This window comes from Triticum aestivum, chromosome 3D (genome assembly GCF_018294505.1).
Source record: "Triticum aestivum cultivar Chinese Spring chromosome 3D, IWGSC CS RefSeq v2.1, whole genome shotgun sequence".
In the NCBI taxonomy this organism is placed as follows: domain Eukaryota; kingdom Viridiplantae; phylum Streptophyta; class Magnoliopsida; order Poales; family Poaceae; genus Triticum; species Triticum aestivum.
The window spans coordinates 1,742,883-1,760,018 of NC_057802.1; the positions used below are offsets into that span (position 1 = coordinate 1,742,883).

General features: G+C 50.4%; 3 protein-coding genes across 3 annotated transcripts; all 3 read left to right on the plus strand.

Annotated features, from left to right (window-relative positions):
• Positions 1 to 376: 376 nt before the first annotated feature.
• On the plus strand, positions 377 to 10,978 carry LOC123076728 (uncharacterized). Its single transcript, XM_044498845.1, has 2 exons — positions 377 to 517; positions 10,530 to 10,978. The coding sequence occupies exons 1-2, from the start codon at positions 377 to 379 to the stop codon at positions 10,929 to 10,931; spliced, it is 543 nt and encodes a 180-aa protein (XP_044354780.1). The 3' UTR covers positions 10,932 to 10,978.
• Positions 10,979 to 11,679: 701 nt separating this feature from the next.
• Positions 11,680 to 12,304, plus strand: LOC123076729 (pectinesterase inhibitor). The gene has a single exon (XM_044498846.1). It carries the CDS (start codon positions 11,703 to 11,705, stop codon positions 12,243 to 12,245), a length of 543 nt encoding a protein of 180 aa, XP_044354781.1. The 5' UTR covers positions 11,680 to 11,702; the 3' UTR covers positions 12,246 to 12,304.
• A 93-nt stretch (positions 12,305 to 12,397) lies between these two features.
• Positions 12,398 to 16,221, plus strand: LOC123076730 (acetyl-CoA acetyltransferase, cytosolic 1). The gene is made up of 13 exons (XM_044498847.1): positions 12,398 to 12,717; positions 12,833 to 13,006; positions 13,091 to 13,196; positions 13,303 to 13,441; positions 13,545 to 13,622; positions 13,713 to 13,778; positions 13,983 to 14,065; positions 14,661 to 14,760; positions 15,019 to 15,129; positions 15,229 to 15,270; positions 15,363 to 15,449; positions 15,684 to 15,769; positions 15,860 to 16,221. Exons 1-13 carry the CDS (start codon positions 12,567 to 12,569, stop codon positions 15,891 to 15,893), a joined length of 1,257 nt encoding a protein of 418 aa, XP_044354782.1. The 5' UTR covers positions 12,398 to 12,566; the 3' UTR covers positions 15,894 to 16,221.
• Positions 16,222 to 17,136: the final 915 nt, after the last annotated feature.

Here is a 17,136-nt window from a genome sequence, read left to right on the forward strand (position 1 = left end):
TTTTTACTAGAGCTCATTTATTAGTTGATTTTTGTATAAATTTCTACTATCAAAGATTAATTTATCTTTCCTCTCATAAAGAAGATACATTAATTTGGGAATTCTAAGCTCAGTGAAAGTAGGGGTACCCTTATTTTTTGATTTGATGCATTTATTCTACATTTAATAACTACATCACTATTTGATTCGCAAGTACTATTACACATTTGATATGCTCTTACCTTTAGCAAAAAGAACAAATAGACCATCATTAAGGCATATCATATCAGTATGATTAATGATTTCCTCCCATGTGCCGTGTATATACAGATATGTAGAGTCGCCATGTATTACATCAACACAGCAACGCCTAGGTTCATACAAAGTGTAAACTACAATGGCAAGCGTTGCAACATCATTAGCTATGGTTTTCATTGTAGTTGTCGCCATGTCCTATGGCCTCCGCGCCACCCACGCCGACATCAACTTCATTGCTCGCACATGCAAGAAGACCAATAACTTTGCATTGTGCATGGCCGTGCTAAGGGCCAACTGTCGGTATCAAAACCGGCGGATCTCGGGTAGGGGGTCCCGAACTGTGCGTCTAAGGTCGATGGTAACAGGAGACAGGGGACACGATGTTTACCCAGGTTCGGGCCCTCTCTATGGAAGTAATACCCTACTTCCTGCTTGATTGATCTTGATGAATATGAGTATTACAAGAGTTGATCTACCACGAGATCGTAGAGGCTAAACCCTAGAAGCTAGCCTATGGTTATGATAATGTCTGTCCGCCTATCCGGACTCTCTCCGGTTTATATAGACACCGGAGAGATCTAGGGTTACATGGAGTCGGTTACATAAAGAGGAATCTACATAATTGATCGCCAAGCTTGCCTTCCACGCCAAGGAGAGTCCCATCCGGACACGTAGAGGGTCTTCGGTCTTCACATCTTCATGGCCCATCAGTCCGGCCCATGGCTAACAGGCCGGACACCCGAGGACCCCTTAGTCCAGGACTCCCTCAGTAGCCCCTGAACCTGGCTTCAATGACGAGGAGTCCGGCGCGCAGATTTGTTTTCGGCATTGCAAGGCGGGTTCCCTTCTTCCGAACTCCAGAATAGTCTTCGGATGTGGTAAGTATGTCCGGACCTGTGTATGCAATTGCAGAGAATACAATATTTCTCGATCCCAACCTGCTGACAATTGTTTATGACGTCACGCCTGCCTGGTCATTGTTCCGAACCGTTTGGCTAGCCCGCCGCCCCACGTCTCGGGACGCGGTTTCACTGGCACGTCTTATCAAAGCAGAGATCGTGTCCCCTTTATTCACGGGATTTTCATCAATGCGAGCGTGGGTAACCCAATCATCCCCGGGGTACAACTCTTTGTGGACAGGCAAGTCTCGAGACCCAGGAGGAGACGCTCGGTATTCGGGGTCTTTAAATAGGGACCCGGGCTCGTCTTTTTCCTTTGCGCTTGCTTCTTCCTCAACCCCAGCCACCTCGAGTTCTAACTCTCGGGCTCCAATCACCACCAGCCTCAATCATGTCCGGATCCAGCCGTTCAGACCGGTGGGTGGCTTCTTCTGTCACGGAGGAGGACATCGCGAAGCTCCGCGCGGCGAGGTACCTGACCCCAGAGATTCTTCATCGGCTCCCAGCGGCAGGGCAGGTTATACCTACCCCTAGATCCGGCGAGAGGGTAGTATTTGTGGCCCACTTCCTTCACGGGTTAGGGTTCGCGCTTAACCCCTTCGTCCGGGGGCTCATGTTTTACTATGGACTCGATTTTCATGATCTGGCCCCGGACTCCATTCTTCTTGTCTCGACATTTATCGTTACGTGTGAGGCCTTCCTCCGGACTCCTCCGCACTTTGGTTTGTGGCTCAAGACCTTTGACGTGAGGTCGCGGGTGACAGAGGAGGAGCAGGCAGAATGCGGCGATGCCACAATAGGCAAGCTTGCCAGCGCGGTTTGGTTTGAAGGATCTTTCGCCGAGTCTTCCAACCCATGGCAGCAGGGGTGGTTTTATATCAGCGAGCCGCGTGGCTCCAGGTGGGCGGCCACGCCCACGTTTCGGCCCAGCCCTCCCGTCCAGCTTGCTTCGTGGATCAATAAGGGATTGGACTGGGGATCCGTCAGTGACGTGCAGACTCTGCAGAGCCGCCTCTGAAGCCTCATCGAGAAGGGCCTCGGTCTTATGAACGTCGTTCAAGTAATGTTAGTCCACTGGACCTTGCCATGTCAGCGGCGGCCTCTCCGTATGTGGGAGTTTAATCCAGAAGGGTGGCGGACTCTTCAGCACTTCTTCGGCACCACGCATGAAGGAATGTGGAAATTATATTTCGGGGAACGAGGGCAATGGCCGAACACCACTGAAGATGTTGGCCTTGACTGCAATCATTCGGACACTGAGGTAAGTATTTGCTCCGCGCACATCTTCCGTTCAAGCTTCTCCTAACAAGGTACTGAATGATCCGTCTCTATGCAGGACTGGATAAAGAAAGTGGCGTTAATCTAGTGTCCGGCGCCCCTTCCCGGAGACTCCGCGACCGCACTGCTGACGAGAATGCTGACTCCGACACCGTGCCAGGTGTCTGCAGAGGAGGGCACGAACAAGGAGACCAGAGGTGCTCCCGGCTCCGGGGATGATTTAGACACTATGTTCGGGAAAACCGAAGCCTCTTTGCCCGAGGGCAAAGATACAGAGGACACCCTCCATGGTAAAAAGAGGGCCGCTTCCGAAGATGAGGAGGGAAGGCCTTCCAAGAAAGGAAAAACGCCATCGACGGGCGGCTCGGGCCAGGCGAGCGATGTTGCCGCCGAACTTTATGATGAGGACAAACCTCTGGCCAAACAGTAAGTGAAGCGGGGTACTTTAAACGCACCTCATTCTTTTCCTATCAGCGAAGTAATCGTCCGATGTATGTATATCCTCACAGGTTAACGCCTGGTGTTTCTCAACTGTCCTCCTCCTCGGGGGACCTTCTTCCGGAGATGATGGAGAGTGGCACGCCATCTCCGGCTTCCTCGCCCAACAGGGCGGATGATTCTGAGGTATCGTCCCGGAGGGCTCCTCCGGATCGACAAGCAGTGCAGGGGACGAAAAAGGCATTACCCGAAGGTGGTGCCTCTGTCCCTCGGGGCTTGAAAGTCAAGAATGACGGCCCCGCACTATCCGGTTTACAGCCGGAAACAATTTCGGAGGCGAGTAAGCGGATTCCTTCAAAGGAATGCCATACTCCGGCGATGGTGTCCGAAGACCCCGGAGCGCCGGAACTGCTGATGGACATGCTACGACAAGCGTCCGTTTCAGAGGAGCACCGTGCCTTAATGGTTACGGTGGTCGAAAAGGTTCTGTCCGCGAAAAGCGGATTGCACGAGGTCTTTACGAGCCTTCTAAGAGGCTTTGAGGTTTGTGATGTAATTTTGCCAATTGAATTTTATTGACAGAATGCACCTGTTGTATATGCAGTAGCCCCTGAGACTTGGATTGCCTGCCGAAGGAGGCGATCGTAGGATCAAAAAGGATATGCTTAGGTACTAACCTTGATTTGACCTTTAAATACAGGCTGTCTCCTCCCCGGCGGCTACCCGGAATACGGAAGTGGCCGAACTGCAGCGAAGGCTGAATATTGCGGGGGATGACGTTGCATTGATCAACAGGCGTCTTGACGACTCGCAAGGTATGTATTTCGAGCATTCTTTACACCTATTGGCTTGTAATTGAGGCCTGGCGCGGAAGAAAGTTTTATATAAAATGTGCATGAATGCAGATGGTGCTGCCGCCTTTGAAGCTCTTCGAGCGGAGCTAGCCCGGGCCAAGGAGCAGGCCCGGTGTAGTAATGCGGATGCCGAAAAGGCATCGGCTGATCTGAGAGCCGAACAAACAGCTCGGCGCCAGAATGAGGAGAAAATATCCGCACTGGCGCTTGAATTGAAGAATGCTGCCAGCCGCTGTGAATACCTTGAGAAGGAGAATAAAGCCAGAACGGCTGAGCTTGATAAGGCCTTACAAGAGGCGAGTGAAGCTCGGTCTGAGTCCAGGGCAGCTCGTGAGGAGATTCGGCAGGCTAAGGATATAGCGGCCGGTAAGCCCTTTTTGCTTCAGACTAAATTTGGCGATCCGGACTATGCTCAGCTGAACCAGGTCTGGAGTTCTCCGGCTGAATTTTTAGACTTGCCGAAGAGTTCTTCCGATGCGGCATAGTTCTACCAAGCGCAAGAGGGGTATGCAACGGAGAAACTTTTCTGGTCACAATTTGGCACATCAAAGCGCCCTCTGCTACTGAATGAACAGATGTCCCAATGGGCCGAACTTCATAGGATGTCCGGCGACGCCATGAAGAACGTCATAATCCGGTTGTGGCTAAACGAGCCTATTCCAAAGAGTTACTTTGGCTTGGTGCGGCGTCTTGTTGACGCAGTGCCGCGTATTGACGTTGTGAAGCGGTCAGCGTGCATTGAAGGTGCACGGATGGCTCTTTCCCGAGTCAAGACATTCTAGGTGAAGACGAAGGCCATCGATGTTGCGGCGAAGAGTCCGCCCAAGGGCCAGGACCGGCCAGAGCATTATTTTGAAGACGTCCTGGAAGCCGCCTACCAGATAGAGGGTCAATGCTCGAAGAACATAATGTTCAAGTGAGGTGTATTAGAGTTGTAAAAGACAATTTTATAAGTAATATATTGTTATACTTTGCTCAAAAGCGTGTGCTCCTCCTGTGCGGCCGTTTTAATATAATCTGAAAGTTTCCAGTCGTCGGCTTCAGCCCCCTCGTAGGAAGTACGCGGGTGTTCGAAAAAGGCATGTAATCACTCTTGACCCAACGTCTTGGTCCATAAAGGAGGTGACAATGCGGCGAACCAGGCAATCGGACTATAGGGCGTTAACACTTTCACTTAGTCATAGGAGTTTTATAGTTGGGGCTATGACATAGCCCCTGGTATGCGTACGACTTATTCTGATGTGGTGCGTTACATATATGACCTAAAAAGGAGGTCCTTCGTGTTACACGGAAGAATCACGACAGATTCCAATAAGTCATCGAGTGGTTGACCAGCTCGCGCAGCATCATGACAGTCGGTTTTCGGCTTTCTCTACTGAGGTGCTCATCCGGTCTAAGCCAGGGCACAATCGTAGTAGTTCTCCCTTTACTACCCTAGCCGATAGAGCGGAACGTAGGGTAGCAAGCACAGGAGCCGGGCAACCCAACCATTAACCCAAGACATGATTCGGAGCTGATGCATATAAGGCCAAAACTCGTGACGCCGAAGTACGCTATCACTACTGGAATCAGGGAATTTGCCATCAGCTTGTTCTTTGCCGTCTGCTAGCTGACGGCAAAGAGGGTATTTGCCGTCTGCTTTCAAAAAGCAGACGGCAAAGAACTGGCTGATGGCAAATATACAGTTTGCCATCTACCATTTCTTTGCCGTCGGCCAGCGGACGGCAAAGGACCAGAAGGCAGACGACAAAGAGTCCAACTGGGCCCCATTGGACCCTGCGGCTGATTAGGGCAGACGGACGGGTTGGATGCCATCTGCCAGATCTTTGCCGTCTGCCTTTGGGACCTTTGCCGTCCGCCAGCAGACGGCAAAGGGTCGTTAAGCAGACGGCAAAGAAACACTCACGGCAAAGAGAAAACACAACACGCGGATCAATCACCTGGATCGATGAGTTGGCAAGATCTGAGACGCACGCTGATCACTCCGTCGGACGCATACCCAACCCACCCACGATGCACGCGCCCCACGTCTCACCCCACCCCACAGTCTGCCTTATCCACTTCTCACCCCCACCCCATCTCTCTCTCATCTCTCTCCCTGCTCTCGATCCACTTCCCCCGCAAGCGCTCGCCACCACCTCGCCGGCAGTCCCCGGCCTCGCTGGCCGACATCGCGCCCACCGGCCATGGCCCGGCCCCGGCCTCGCTGGCCGCCATCGCGCTCGCCGGCCATGGCCCGGCCCCGTCGCCCGTCGCCCCCGGCTGATTCCTCTGCGCCCCGTCGCCTCTCGCCCCCGTCGGCCTCCTCGCCCCGTCGCCTTTCGCCCGGGTGACCTCCGCGCCCCGTCGCCTGTCGCCACCGGCGGCCTCCGCGCCCCGTCGCCTATCGCCCCCGCAGGCCTCGGCCCCGTCCCCCCCAGGCCTCTGTCGTCCCCGTCCCCCCAGGCCTCTGTCGGCCCCGGCGCCGTCACCCTCCCTCGACGCCGCACCATATTCTGCCTCAAGGAGCAGCGGTAGGTCCTCGGGCGTCCATGGTGGCGGTGGATATTGTGGTTTTTGTGCTGACTTTGTGTAGATGGATAATGTGGTGTTCATGTAAATAGAGTAATTTTGTGTAGATGGAGCAGATGCAAATCTATTCTGTGTAAATAGACTAATTTGGTATTGTGAAATTTGTTCATTCATCGTCGATTGTTGGAACAAAGCGTAGATGGATACTGTGGTGCACTTGGGCTGCTGGTTCACTATATTTTAATAAACAAAATCCTTTGATGTCTCTGATTGTAATAAACGTGTAGATGGACATTTTTGCCGTCTGTTATTAGTCGGCAGACGGCAAAACATTAGTTTGGCGGACGGCAAAGCCTCCGTTAGCACCTACCGTGGCTAACACCCATTATTTGCCATCCATTTTCTTTGCCGTCCGCCACTGACGGCAAAGGCCTCTTTGCCGTCCGCTGCAAAAGGCAGACGGCAAAGAAGGTGTTTACCGTAGCCTACTTTGCCGGAGCCTTTTGCCGTCCGCGGCTGACGGCAAAGGCCTTTGCCGTCCGCCGTTCATGCCTTTGCCGTCCGCCGTGGCAGACGGCAAAATAGCTGATTCCTGTAGTGTATAAAACTGTTCGGATTTTGTTGGCAACTCATTTGTTCCCGTACCGAGCCCCTGGCAGTTTAGGCCAAGGTGCATATGTAGAGCGGCCGTTAAGGCCGTACTCATTGTTGAGAGGGTATTGAAGATTAGTTCGGATGAAGTTTTACTGGGAGCAGAGCAATATGCCAATGATAAATTCATATATATAAACAAACCACAAACCCGGCTATTTGACATGCATGGGGTCGGGAACGGAGGAAAAAAGGCATAATACAGGCTCTAAAATAAAGAGTGTGGTCTACAAAAAGTTATTTTGGACCTCCTGTCGCATGTCTGCGTCGCTCCTCGGGGGTGGGGAAACCCTTAACAGGAGTAGCCCCTTAGGTGAGTATACGAATCCGAACTTCGATAGAGTCCGTTGTAGATGCTGTCCTTTTCGTCACCTATTTCTTAAGAGATAATAAAGAAATAAATACATAAAATAGATAAAAAAACGTTACGGGAATGTTTGCAGGGTTGTCCATATTGTGCTTCCGTCGACGCCCATGGTGATGTACGCGCAGAGTGAACCTTGCTGGTATAAGAGGCAGGTGACGGAAGCCGAACTCCTATTTCCGTTCCGGGAGTCGTCGAACCTCGAACGGGAATTGTTTCTGGCCCCTGGTGTTCGGCTGGTGAGCCGCTCCGTCGTCTTTATCGCCTGGCGGCCTCCTCCCCTTGTATTCGGCGTTGAGCTTGCCTGCCTGCTTGAAGACCCAACAGTTTCTGTTGGTATGAGTAGCGGGCTTATCAGGATGACCGTGAATCTGGCAAGGTCGGTCCAATATCCTGTCAAGGGTGGATGATCTGTCTTGGTTTGCCTTCAGTGGCTTCTTCCGTTGACCGGGTTTTGGATTGTTAAATCCTGCGTTGACCGCAGTGTCGCATGAACTTTCATTGTTATTGTGACTATTGTGTTCAGTTCGTCGTGGCTTGCCGTTGCCGTCCCGGATTTCGGAAGTGCCCGGGTCGCTGGCGTTATTGCTTTTACGAGCGAGCCAGTTGTCTTCTCCCGCACAAAAGCGAGTCATTAGAGCGGTAAGGGCTGTCATGGACTTGGGTGCTTCCTGGCCGAGGTGACGTACTAGCCATTCATCCCGGACGCTGTGCTTGAAGGCCGCGAGGGCTTCCGCGTCCGGACAGTCGACAATTTGGTTCTTTTTGACTAGGAACCTAGTCCAAAGCTCCCTGGCTGACTCGTCGGGCTGTTGGACGATATGACTTAAGTCATCGGCATCTAGTGGCCGGACATATGTTCCTTGGAAGTTGTCTCAAAAGACGTCTTCCAAATCTTCCCAGCTGCCAATAGAATTTTCTGGCAAGCTGTTTAGCCAGTACCGCGCTGGCCCTTTGAGCTTGAGGGGTAGGTATTTGACAGCGTGAAGTTCATCTCCTCGAGCCACGTGAATGTGGAGGAGGAAATCCTCAATCCATATCGCGGGATCTGTTGTCCCATCGTATGATTCAATGTTAATGGGTTTAAACCCGTTTGGAAATTCATGCTCCATTACCTCATCGGTGAAGCAGAGAGGGTGTGCGGCTCCTCTATGTTGAGCCACACTGTGGAGCACTTCCGGTGGATTCCGTCTGCGACTTTTGGACCGGGCATGGTCGGGTCCGTGGCGTCCGAATAGGTAACCATCATCGCCTATCGGGGCATGTCCCCGCGATCTGTACACCGATCTTATGTGTCCTGGTCTGCCCTCCTGGCTTTGTTGGATGCCTCGGGTGTGCCCCTGAGCTGTTTTGGTCTTGCCTTGACGGCCGTGTGGGGTGGTATGGTGTTCTGCTTAGGCTGCTGCTTGGTCCGGACCGAACTGTGGTCGGCCTGCCGCATTGTTCGATGGTGGTGCGGGCTCCAGCGCCTCGCCGTTGTATTGAGGGAGCCACCTACGCTTGGGGTGGCTTTTGTCTGGGCCGTTAAGGCCGTACTCTTCGGCGGCCAGGACATCGGTCCATCTATCGTTGAGCAAATCTTGGCTCGCTTGAAGTTGCAGCTGCTTCTTTCTTAGGCTCCCTGCAGTGGCTATTAGTCGGCGTTTAAAGCGCTCATGCTCGAGAGGTTCCTCAGGCACGATGAAATCTTCGTTGCCGAGGCTCTCCTCTACCTCGGAGAGCGGGAGATAATTACTGTCCTCCGAGTCTCCATATGTGGCCTGTTCATCAGGGCTATCCTTCCCGCCTTCTTGTCCCTCCTGTTCGGATCCTTCCTCAATAGGGTCTTCAATGTCCGAAGTGTTACCTTCTCCGGTGCCAGTATTGTTTTATTTTGGGCGACGCGACTTGGGGTGGCACCGGGGGCGCCGGTGTTCGGACTGTGTACCAGGAGGTTTATCCTCAACTGGATCCTTCTTGTCATCATCGGGAGCGTCGTCGGATGTGTCTATCATACACACGTCATACCAGGAAGTGGCCGCCCCGCGTCTAGTGGATAGCGAGTTCTGGCCTTGCCCCTCATCGTCGTTCATACCGTCGATGTCTTCGGAGCCGGGGTCAATCGTGTTGATTGGGTCTTCGATAGTGGCTATGAAGTGGGTGGCGGGTGGGAAGCGAAATTCTCCTTCATCTGCCGCAAATTCGAACCAGACATAGTTCGGCGGTGAATCACCTGCCAGGGATAGGCTTTTTAGTGAGTTTAGTACATCGCCCATGGGCGAGTGTTGGAAGACGTCTGCGGCACTGAACTTAAAGATCGACAACCGATCGAGTTCAGTATCTGCGGGCTCGCAGGGTTTGGAGCTTGTCGCCAGAGGCGAGTCCGGGGTTCCGTAGATACAGATATCATGCAAAGTAGGACCTTTGTGCGGCTCCAACGCCACGGGATCGGTAGCCTCCGTGATGGGGCTGAGCTTCCCATCTTCGGATGACTCGATCCGCTCTAGATCTAAGGCCGGAGTTGTCACAGGAGCTATCTCCTGGATGCGGCCCGATGGCAGGTTTAAGCCGTGCTCGTCGGGGCGAAGGGGAGCGGTGGCTGCGGTCTCAAATCCGTCGAAGATCAAGTCTTCACGGATGTCCGTGACATAGTTCAAGCTTCCAAATCTGACCTGATGGCCAGGGGCGTAGCTATCGATCTGCTCCAGATGGCCAAGCGAGTTGGCCCGCAGTACGAAGCCGTCGATCTGTCCGGGGAGGAAAGTTTCTCCCTGGACGACGTCATCATAGACGATCGAAGGGGCCATCGGGCCCTTTATCAACGGCACAGTGGAACTCTCAATGAAAGCACCAATGTCGGTGTCAAAACCGGCGGATCTCGGGTAGGGGGTCCCGAACTGTGCGTCTAAGGTCGATGGTAACAGGAGACAGGGGACACGATGTTTACCTAGGTTCGGGCCCTCTCTATGGAGGTAATACCCTACTTCCTGCTTGATTGATCTTGATGAATATGAGTATTACAAGAGTTGATCTACCACGAGATCGTAGAGGCTAAACCCTAGAAGCTAGCATATGGTTATGATAATGTCTGTCCGCCTATCCGGACTCTCTCCGGTTTATATAGACACCGGAGAGATCTAGGGTTACATGGAGTCGGTTACATAAAGAGGAATCTACATAATTGATCGCCAAGCTTGCCTTCCACGCCAAGGAGAGTCCCATCCGGACACGTAGAGGGTCTTCGGTCTTCACATCTTCATGGCCCATCAGTCCGGCCCATGGCTAACAGGCCGGACGCCCGAGGACCCCTTAGTCCAGGACTCCCGCACCAACCCAAAGAGCGCCCAAGCATCCACCGAGCATGACCTCGCCAGCATTGCTCTGCAAATCGCCACCGACACCATCCGAAAGAATGTCGCGGCCATCTGTGACCTAGATTATAAACACCAGGGCACACCCGAGGCGCCGGTGTGGCATGTATGTGTCAAGGCACATGTCCTTGCCGCAGCCGACCTCATCGCCGGCGCCGGCCCCAGCTTCCACGTTGGGGACTACGCTGATGTGTTGAAGATTGTGTCTGAGGCGAAGGGCGCAGGAGATACATGCGAGAATGCATTCAAGGCGATCCACAAAGTGTCTCCCGTGGCCGACAAGGACCGTCAGACGACGGAGCGTTGCGGCCTCGCCGGTGACCTCATCCGCCTGCTCCTCACCAAATGATCTACAATAGATCATTTCTCGGCTTGTCTGTTCCTCTCAGTAATAGATCGTGTTTTGTCTGTCGAGAAAAAAAGAGAATAATGTAAAGTGTTCCTACAACATTTTTTCTATAGACATTTAACATTTTCTAATGCATGATTAACATTTTTAAAAATATAAAGTGTTTTTGTACTACATACATTTAGAATATTTAGAAGTATAAACAAAAAAATGTGAAAGAAAAACCAGAAATAGCGAGCGCTTTGAGGCCTGTGGCCTGCCGCGGCCGGTCCAGTCTCGCGCTCGCTTCAGGCGAGACTAGCTTCTGTATCGCACGAAGCGAGACATAGATTCGCCCTAGGGCATACAAGACATATTACTGTTTGGTACCACATTGCCCAGGGAGGAGGCCCAGAAGCAAATCATAACTTAGCGTGGGCTTTTCTTTCCTAGCAAGCTGTCGAGCAATTTCAGAAAAAAACCCTGAATTTTCCCAGATCATCAATGTCATGATGAAAACACATTCGTAATGTCTAGGCAAAAAAAAAATTCTAAATATACAATTACGGTTAGCAAAAAGAATATTTAATAACTGGATCACTATTTGATTTGCTAGTAGTACCACTCATTTGATATACAATTACGGTTAGCAAAAAGAATAAATAGACCATCATTAAGGCGGATCATATCATAAGGATTTTCTCCCATAGGGCGTGTATATATAGATATGTAGAGTCACCGTGTATTGCACCAACACAGCAACGGCTAGGTATATACAAAGTGCAAACTACAATGGCGAGCGCTGCAACATCCTTAGCTATGGTTCTCGTCGTGCTCGCCGCCCTATCCTATGGCCTCCCTGCCACCCGCAGCGGCATCGACTTCATCGCCCGCACATGCAAGAAGACCACTAACCCTGCGTTGTGCGTGGCTATGCTAAGCGCTGACCCAAAGAGCGGCCACGCGTCCACTGAGCATGACCTCGCCAGCGTGGCTCTGCAAATCGCCACCAACACCGCCAAGAAGAACGCCGCGATCATCTGCGACCTAGGTGGTAAGTACCAGGGCAAACCCGAGGGGCCCGCGTGGGATGTATGTGTCAAGGCACATGTCATTGCCGCGGCCGAACTCATGGTCGACGCCCGCCCCAGCTTCAACGGCGGGCACTATGCCGACGCACTGAAGATCGTGTCCGAGGCGAAGGGCGCAGGCAGTACATGCGAGAACGCGTTTAAGGGGATCCACAAAAAATCACCCATGGCCGACATGGATCGCGAGACGATGGAGCGATGCGGTGTCGCCGGTGACCTCATCGGCCTGCTCGTCGCCAAGTGACCGATAATAAATCATTTCTCGTCTTGTCTGTTTCTTCTTCTTAATAATAGAGTGGAGAAAACAAAATGCTGGCTTTTTTTTTTTGAGAATAAAACAAATGCTGGGCCAGTCTAGAAGGCAAGCCCACCTTATCTGGTAGAGTCCAAGCCCAGAACGGCATTCCGTTGTCCCCATTCTAACCGATCAGACCGTCCCTCTCGCCGCTGCCGTCCCCGTCTCTCTCTCTCTTCTCTCTCTCCGGCCAAATCAATCCACCCGCCGGCGGCGAGCACAGAGACAGAGGGGTAGGAGCCGACAGCCAAGGCAGTCCACCACCGCGCCATGGCGCCGCCCCCGACCACTAGCGCCCCCGACGGCGGCCTGGATCCCAGGGACGTGTGCGTCGTCGGCGTCGCCCGCACGCCCATCGGCGCCCTGCTCGGCTCCCTCTCCTCCCTCCCCGCCACCAGGCTCGGCTCCGTCGCCATCCAGGGTACCGAAATTCCTCTTCTTTCTTACTCCCCCGCTACTCAAATCGCCTCGCGGTGGCTGGATCCGAGCAGTCGGTCAGCCATGCTCCGCCCTCTTACATCCGGTTGATTGATCAGGCGCTCTCCGGCGAGCCAGCGTCGACCCGGCGCTGGTGCAGGAGGTGTTCATGGGCAACGTCCTCAGCGCCAACCTCGGCCAGGCCCCCGCCAGGCAGGCCGCCCTCGGCGCCGGCCTGCCCAACACCGTCCCCTGCACCACCGTCAACAAAGTCTGCTCCTCAGGGATGAAGGGTAATCCATCTCACCACCTACGAAAGTTGCTTGTCAGTTGTCACTGCTGCTCAAAAACTTGTGTTGTTGGCCTGCTCCTTGCAGCTGTCATGCTTGCGGCACAGTCGATTCAGCTGGGGATCAACGACGTCGTGGTCGCCGGCGGCATGGAGAGCATGTCCAATGCCCCCAAATACGCTGCAACGGCAAGGTTCCTACTAGTTTTTCTCTTTATTATTTTAGCTTTCGGTGGAGCCAGGGTCCTCTCTTGTGTAGCTTAATTGCTTACAGTGACCTCCTGTGGAGATGAAACGCAGACGAGGATCGCGGTTTGGGCATGACGTCCTCATCGACGGGATGCTCAAGGATGGGCTGTGGGATGTGTATAATGATTTCCATATGGGGATGTGCGCTGAGCTCTGTGCAGATCAGCACTCGATTACAAGGGAGGAGCAGGTTGCCGGCATTTCTGATCCTTATCTGAACGAACTTTCAGACTTTTTGTACAGCTAGAACTGCACATTCTACTTATCTGAACGGACTTTGCTCTTTCATCTAGGATGCTTATGCTGTCCAGAGCAATGAGCACGGAATAGCAGCTCGAGACAGCGGCGCGTTTGATTGGGAAATTGTTCCGGTATGTGCGTAATTTGAGGGGCCCAAAACTCTTCTTCTGTATAAAATATTGTCTTTTAGGTACCAATTTCAACCATCTATTGTTGACCAGGTTGAAATTCCTTCTGGTAGAGGCAGACCGCCAGTTGTTGTTGACAAAGATGAGAGTCTTGCAAAGGTAGTCCCATAATCTAGCAAATTTATGGAATCTGTCTTACAGAGGGATTCCTTTGATGTCATTTAGGCATGTTTTGATTTTTTTAAAACCGATATGGTTCAGTTTTACTATTGCGGATTCAATAGAATACAGAAATTAAGCTGTGGCAATAGTAACCATCAGCACACCCATTTTATTCTTCTCCTTGGTGATCTATGTCCACAGTACGATCCAGTGAAGCTGAAGAAACTTGGGCCGGCTTTTAAGAAGAATGGCTCTGTAACTGCCGGCAATTCTTCTAGTATAAGGTTTGCTGTTTACGTATTCTGACTAGTCGTTTACTGTCTCTGTGGCTAGTTTCTTAGGTGGAAACCTTGCAGAGTAGTTAATGTGCAGACACTGTCCAGTACGCTATCACAATCTTGAATGAAGCATCTGAATTTATGCTAGTAAATACTTGAGCTCTGTGATCGAAGTGTCTCTACTGAATACTTCTAAACTGAACAATTTCATTCAGAACTACTCCCTCCGTTCCTAAATGTAAGTCTTTGTAGAGATTTCACTATGGACAACATACGGATGTATCTAGATGCATTTTAGAGTATAGATTCACTCATTTTGCTCCGTATGTGGTCCATAGTGAAATCTCTCCAAAGACTTATATTTAGGAACGGAGGAAGTATGATACTTCTTAGTATAACATTGTAGCTTTATTTTTACACGATCACACTACCTTTTGTATGCACTATATGCAGCTAAACTGTGTTGTTGTATTTGTTTTCAGTAGTTAATGTATTATCTTAAGAGTACTGAAGCTTGAATTTATGGCTTTCTCTATGGTTAGCAAAGTGGTGTTTACTTGGAAGTGTAACTGTAGTGTCATTCTTATCTTCCAATGTTCAGCGACGGTGCTGCTGCAATTGTGCTAGTCAGTGGGGAGAAAGCCAAGAACCTTGGCCTTCAAGTTCTTGCAAGGATCAGAGGGTACGCTGATGCTGCTCAGGTAAATCTTACATGCCTTGTCATTAATCATTGTTGGTGAGGCAAATTTCATTTCATTTGAGAAATCTCGACCCATTGTTCTTGTTATTATGAAAGACTTGTACCAACATTATCCTTTCCCCTGTCTCAAAACTGTGAACCTGCCTACTCTCATCCAATGATCCTTTCCTGTATGATTCGTGTTTATTTATTTTCTTTTATCTTGTTATTATGCATTATTAGAAAGAGTTTGTTGTATTGACGCTCCTTACAACTTCAGGCACCTGAGCTATTTACAACAACTCCAGCTCTTGCTATCCCAAAGGCTATATCAAACTCAGGTCTCCGAGATTCACAAATAGATTATTATGAGATAAATGAGGCTTTCTCGGTATGTGAATGGTCTTTTCATATTATTTTTAAGAGTAATCACTAATCAGACCTGAAGCATGAGGGTGAGACTTAGCTATATTCTTGTGGACATTGGCAGGTTGTTGCAGTGGCAAATCAGAGACTTCTTGGCATCTCTCCTGTAAGCTGCTAAACTTCAGTAAACTATCTATTTCAGAAAATATGTAACTGTAAACAATTTTATAAATATTAATGGGCATTTCACCATTTCAGGGAAAACTGAATATAAGTGGTGGCGCTGTTTCCCTGGGCCATCCTATCGGTTGCAGTGGTGCACGAATCATAGTCACCTTGCTCGGGGTATGTATGTTTCCATCCCATACTTTTATATTTCATCAAAATTGTTTATAATCCGCAAGGGTATTGACCCTTCCTTTGCCTTGGTAGAGTAGCTCTGGAATCTCTCTCCTCTTAAGCTAAAACAATAGTTTTTTATTTAAGTTGGATATATTGATCTTGCTGCTGTCCCGTCCTTTGGTATAGTTGCATCCAATTTCATAGTGTTGAACTTGTAGTGTTTTTGCTCCACCGCAGATTCTTAGACAGAAACAGGGCAAGTTTGGGGTTGCCGGAGTATGCAACGGCGGGGGTGGTGCTTCAGCCATCGTCGTAGAGTCCATGTAAGTTTCTCATGTGCTCCTCAGATTTCCTTCCATAAAGAAGTCTTGTGGTCTTTACCATGCTGACGATCTGACTTGATGACGATGCAGGCAAGCTTCGTCGCGCCTGCGATCCTCGCTGTGATGTGAAGTTTACCGTGAGCATGTTGGCAAGAAGAGCTGAGGTGTAAAGGTTGTTGTAAGTTGACTGTACCTTGTGTGAGGAGTGATCCATGGTGTATTAGGTCGGAACATGATGCATCGATCGATGAAAAGTGTGAAGATAATAAGGTGACCGTGTGCTGCTCGCGCATCCGCTCAGCGACTAGATGTAGTAAGATGACGTGCAGCAGAGGAGATGAAAATAATTGGGTTTGCAGCCCGTAAATGTTGTGAAGCAAATAACTGTATAACTGGGAGTTCCTTGGTGGATAGCTTTGTACTAGTAGATCACATGGATGGCTTTTGGTTCCCATTGTTTGCCACTCCAGGGGAGCCTAGATTTACGGATGAGAACCAAGCAAGTATAGTTGGTGTGGATGATGGGAGTAGAACCAAGCAAGCTAGGATACATATTAGGATACTGTCAAAATCATCCTTTTTTTGCCCATTCATTCAGGTAAAAGGTAGTATTACTACATATAAATGCAAACACTAGAGGAAGGTGTAGATGATGAAGGATTAAGCCCAGACGTGCTGAGCAGTGCAGGAAATCCGGGAGTAAAAAGTTGGTTGCCACCCACCGCCGAGCGATCCTTGGCTGCTGCTGCTTCTTCTTCTTTAGAGTTTCTTTGTTGTTGAAGAAAAGAAAAGACGGGCTTCCCCCCTTGCGGTTTCCATTAAGCGAAATTCCTCTTCTTTGTTTTGAGTGATACACAATGGCTCGTGTCTCCGTCCCTTTCCCCACGTTGCTTAGTACTCCCTCTGTAAACTAATATAAAAGCATTTAGATCACTACTTTAGTATTCTAAACACTCTTATATTAGTCACTATTTTAGTATTCTAAACACTCTTATATTAGTTTACGGAGGGAGTAGTAGGTGGTGGGAGTAGTGGTGATGCGCATGGGCCACCGTCACACATGACAAGAGAAGAGAGACTAAATGCACCACAGTTGGTGTGGACCATCGTGTATTCGTGTGTGTGCGTGCGTGTGTGTGTGTGTTGATCAATCTCATCTCATCTCATCTCATCATGGGATCATAGGGGAGGTCAAATTTGGCTGCTCAACCCATTCCCATTCCCATTCCATCTGTAAAGTGAAGGGCACCGGCACCAGACAGATAGATAGATAGTTGGACAGGACCTCCCTTGCTTAAATTGTCCAAGAAAAGAAAAACGTGTGCAAGGTTTCTACTAGGATATAAATGTAGGCACTCCATCCTTGA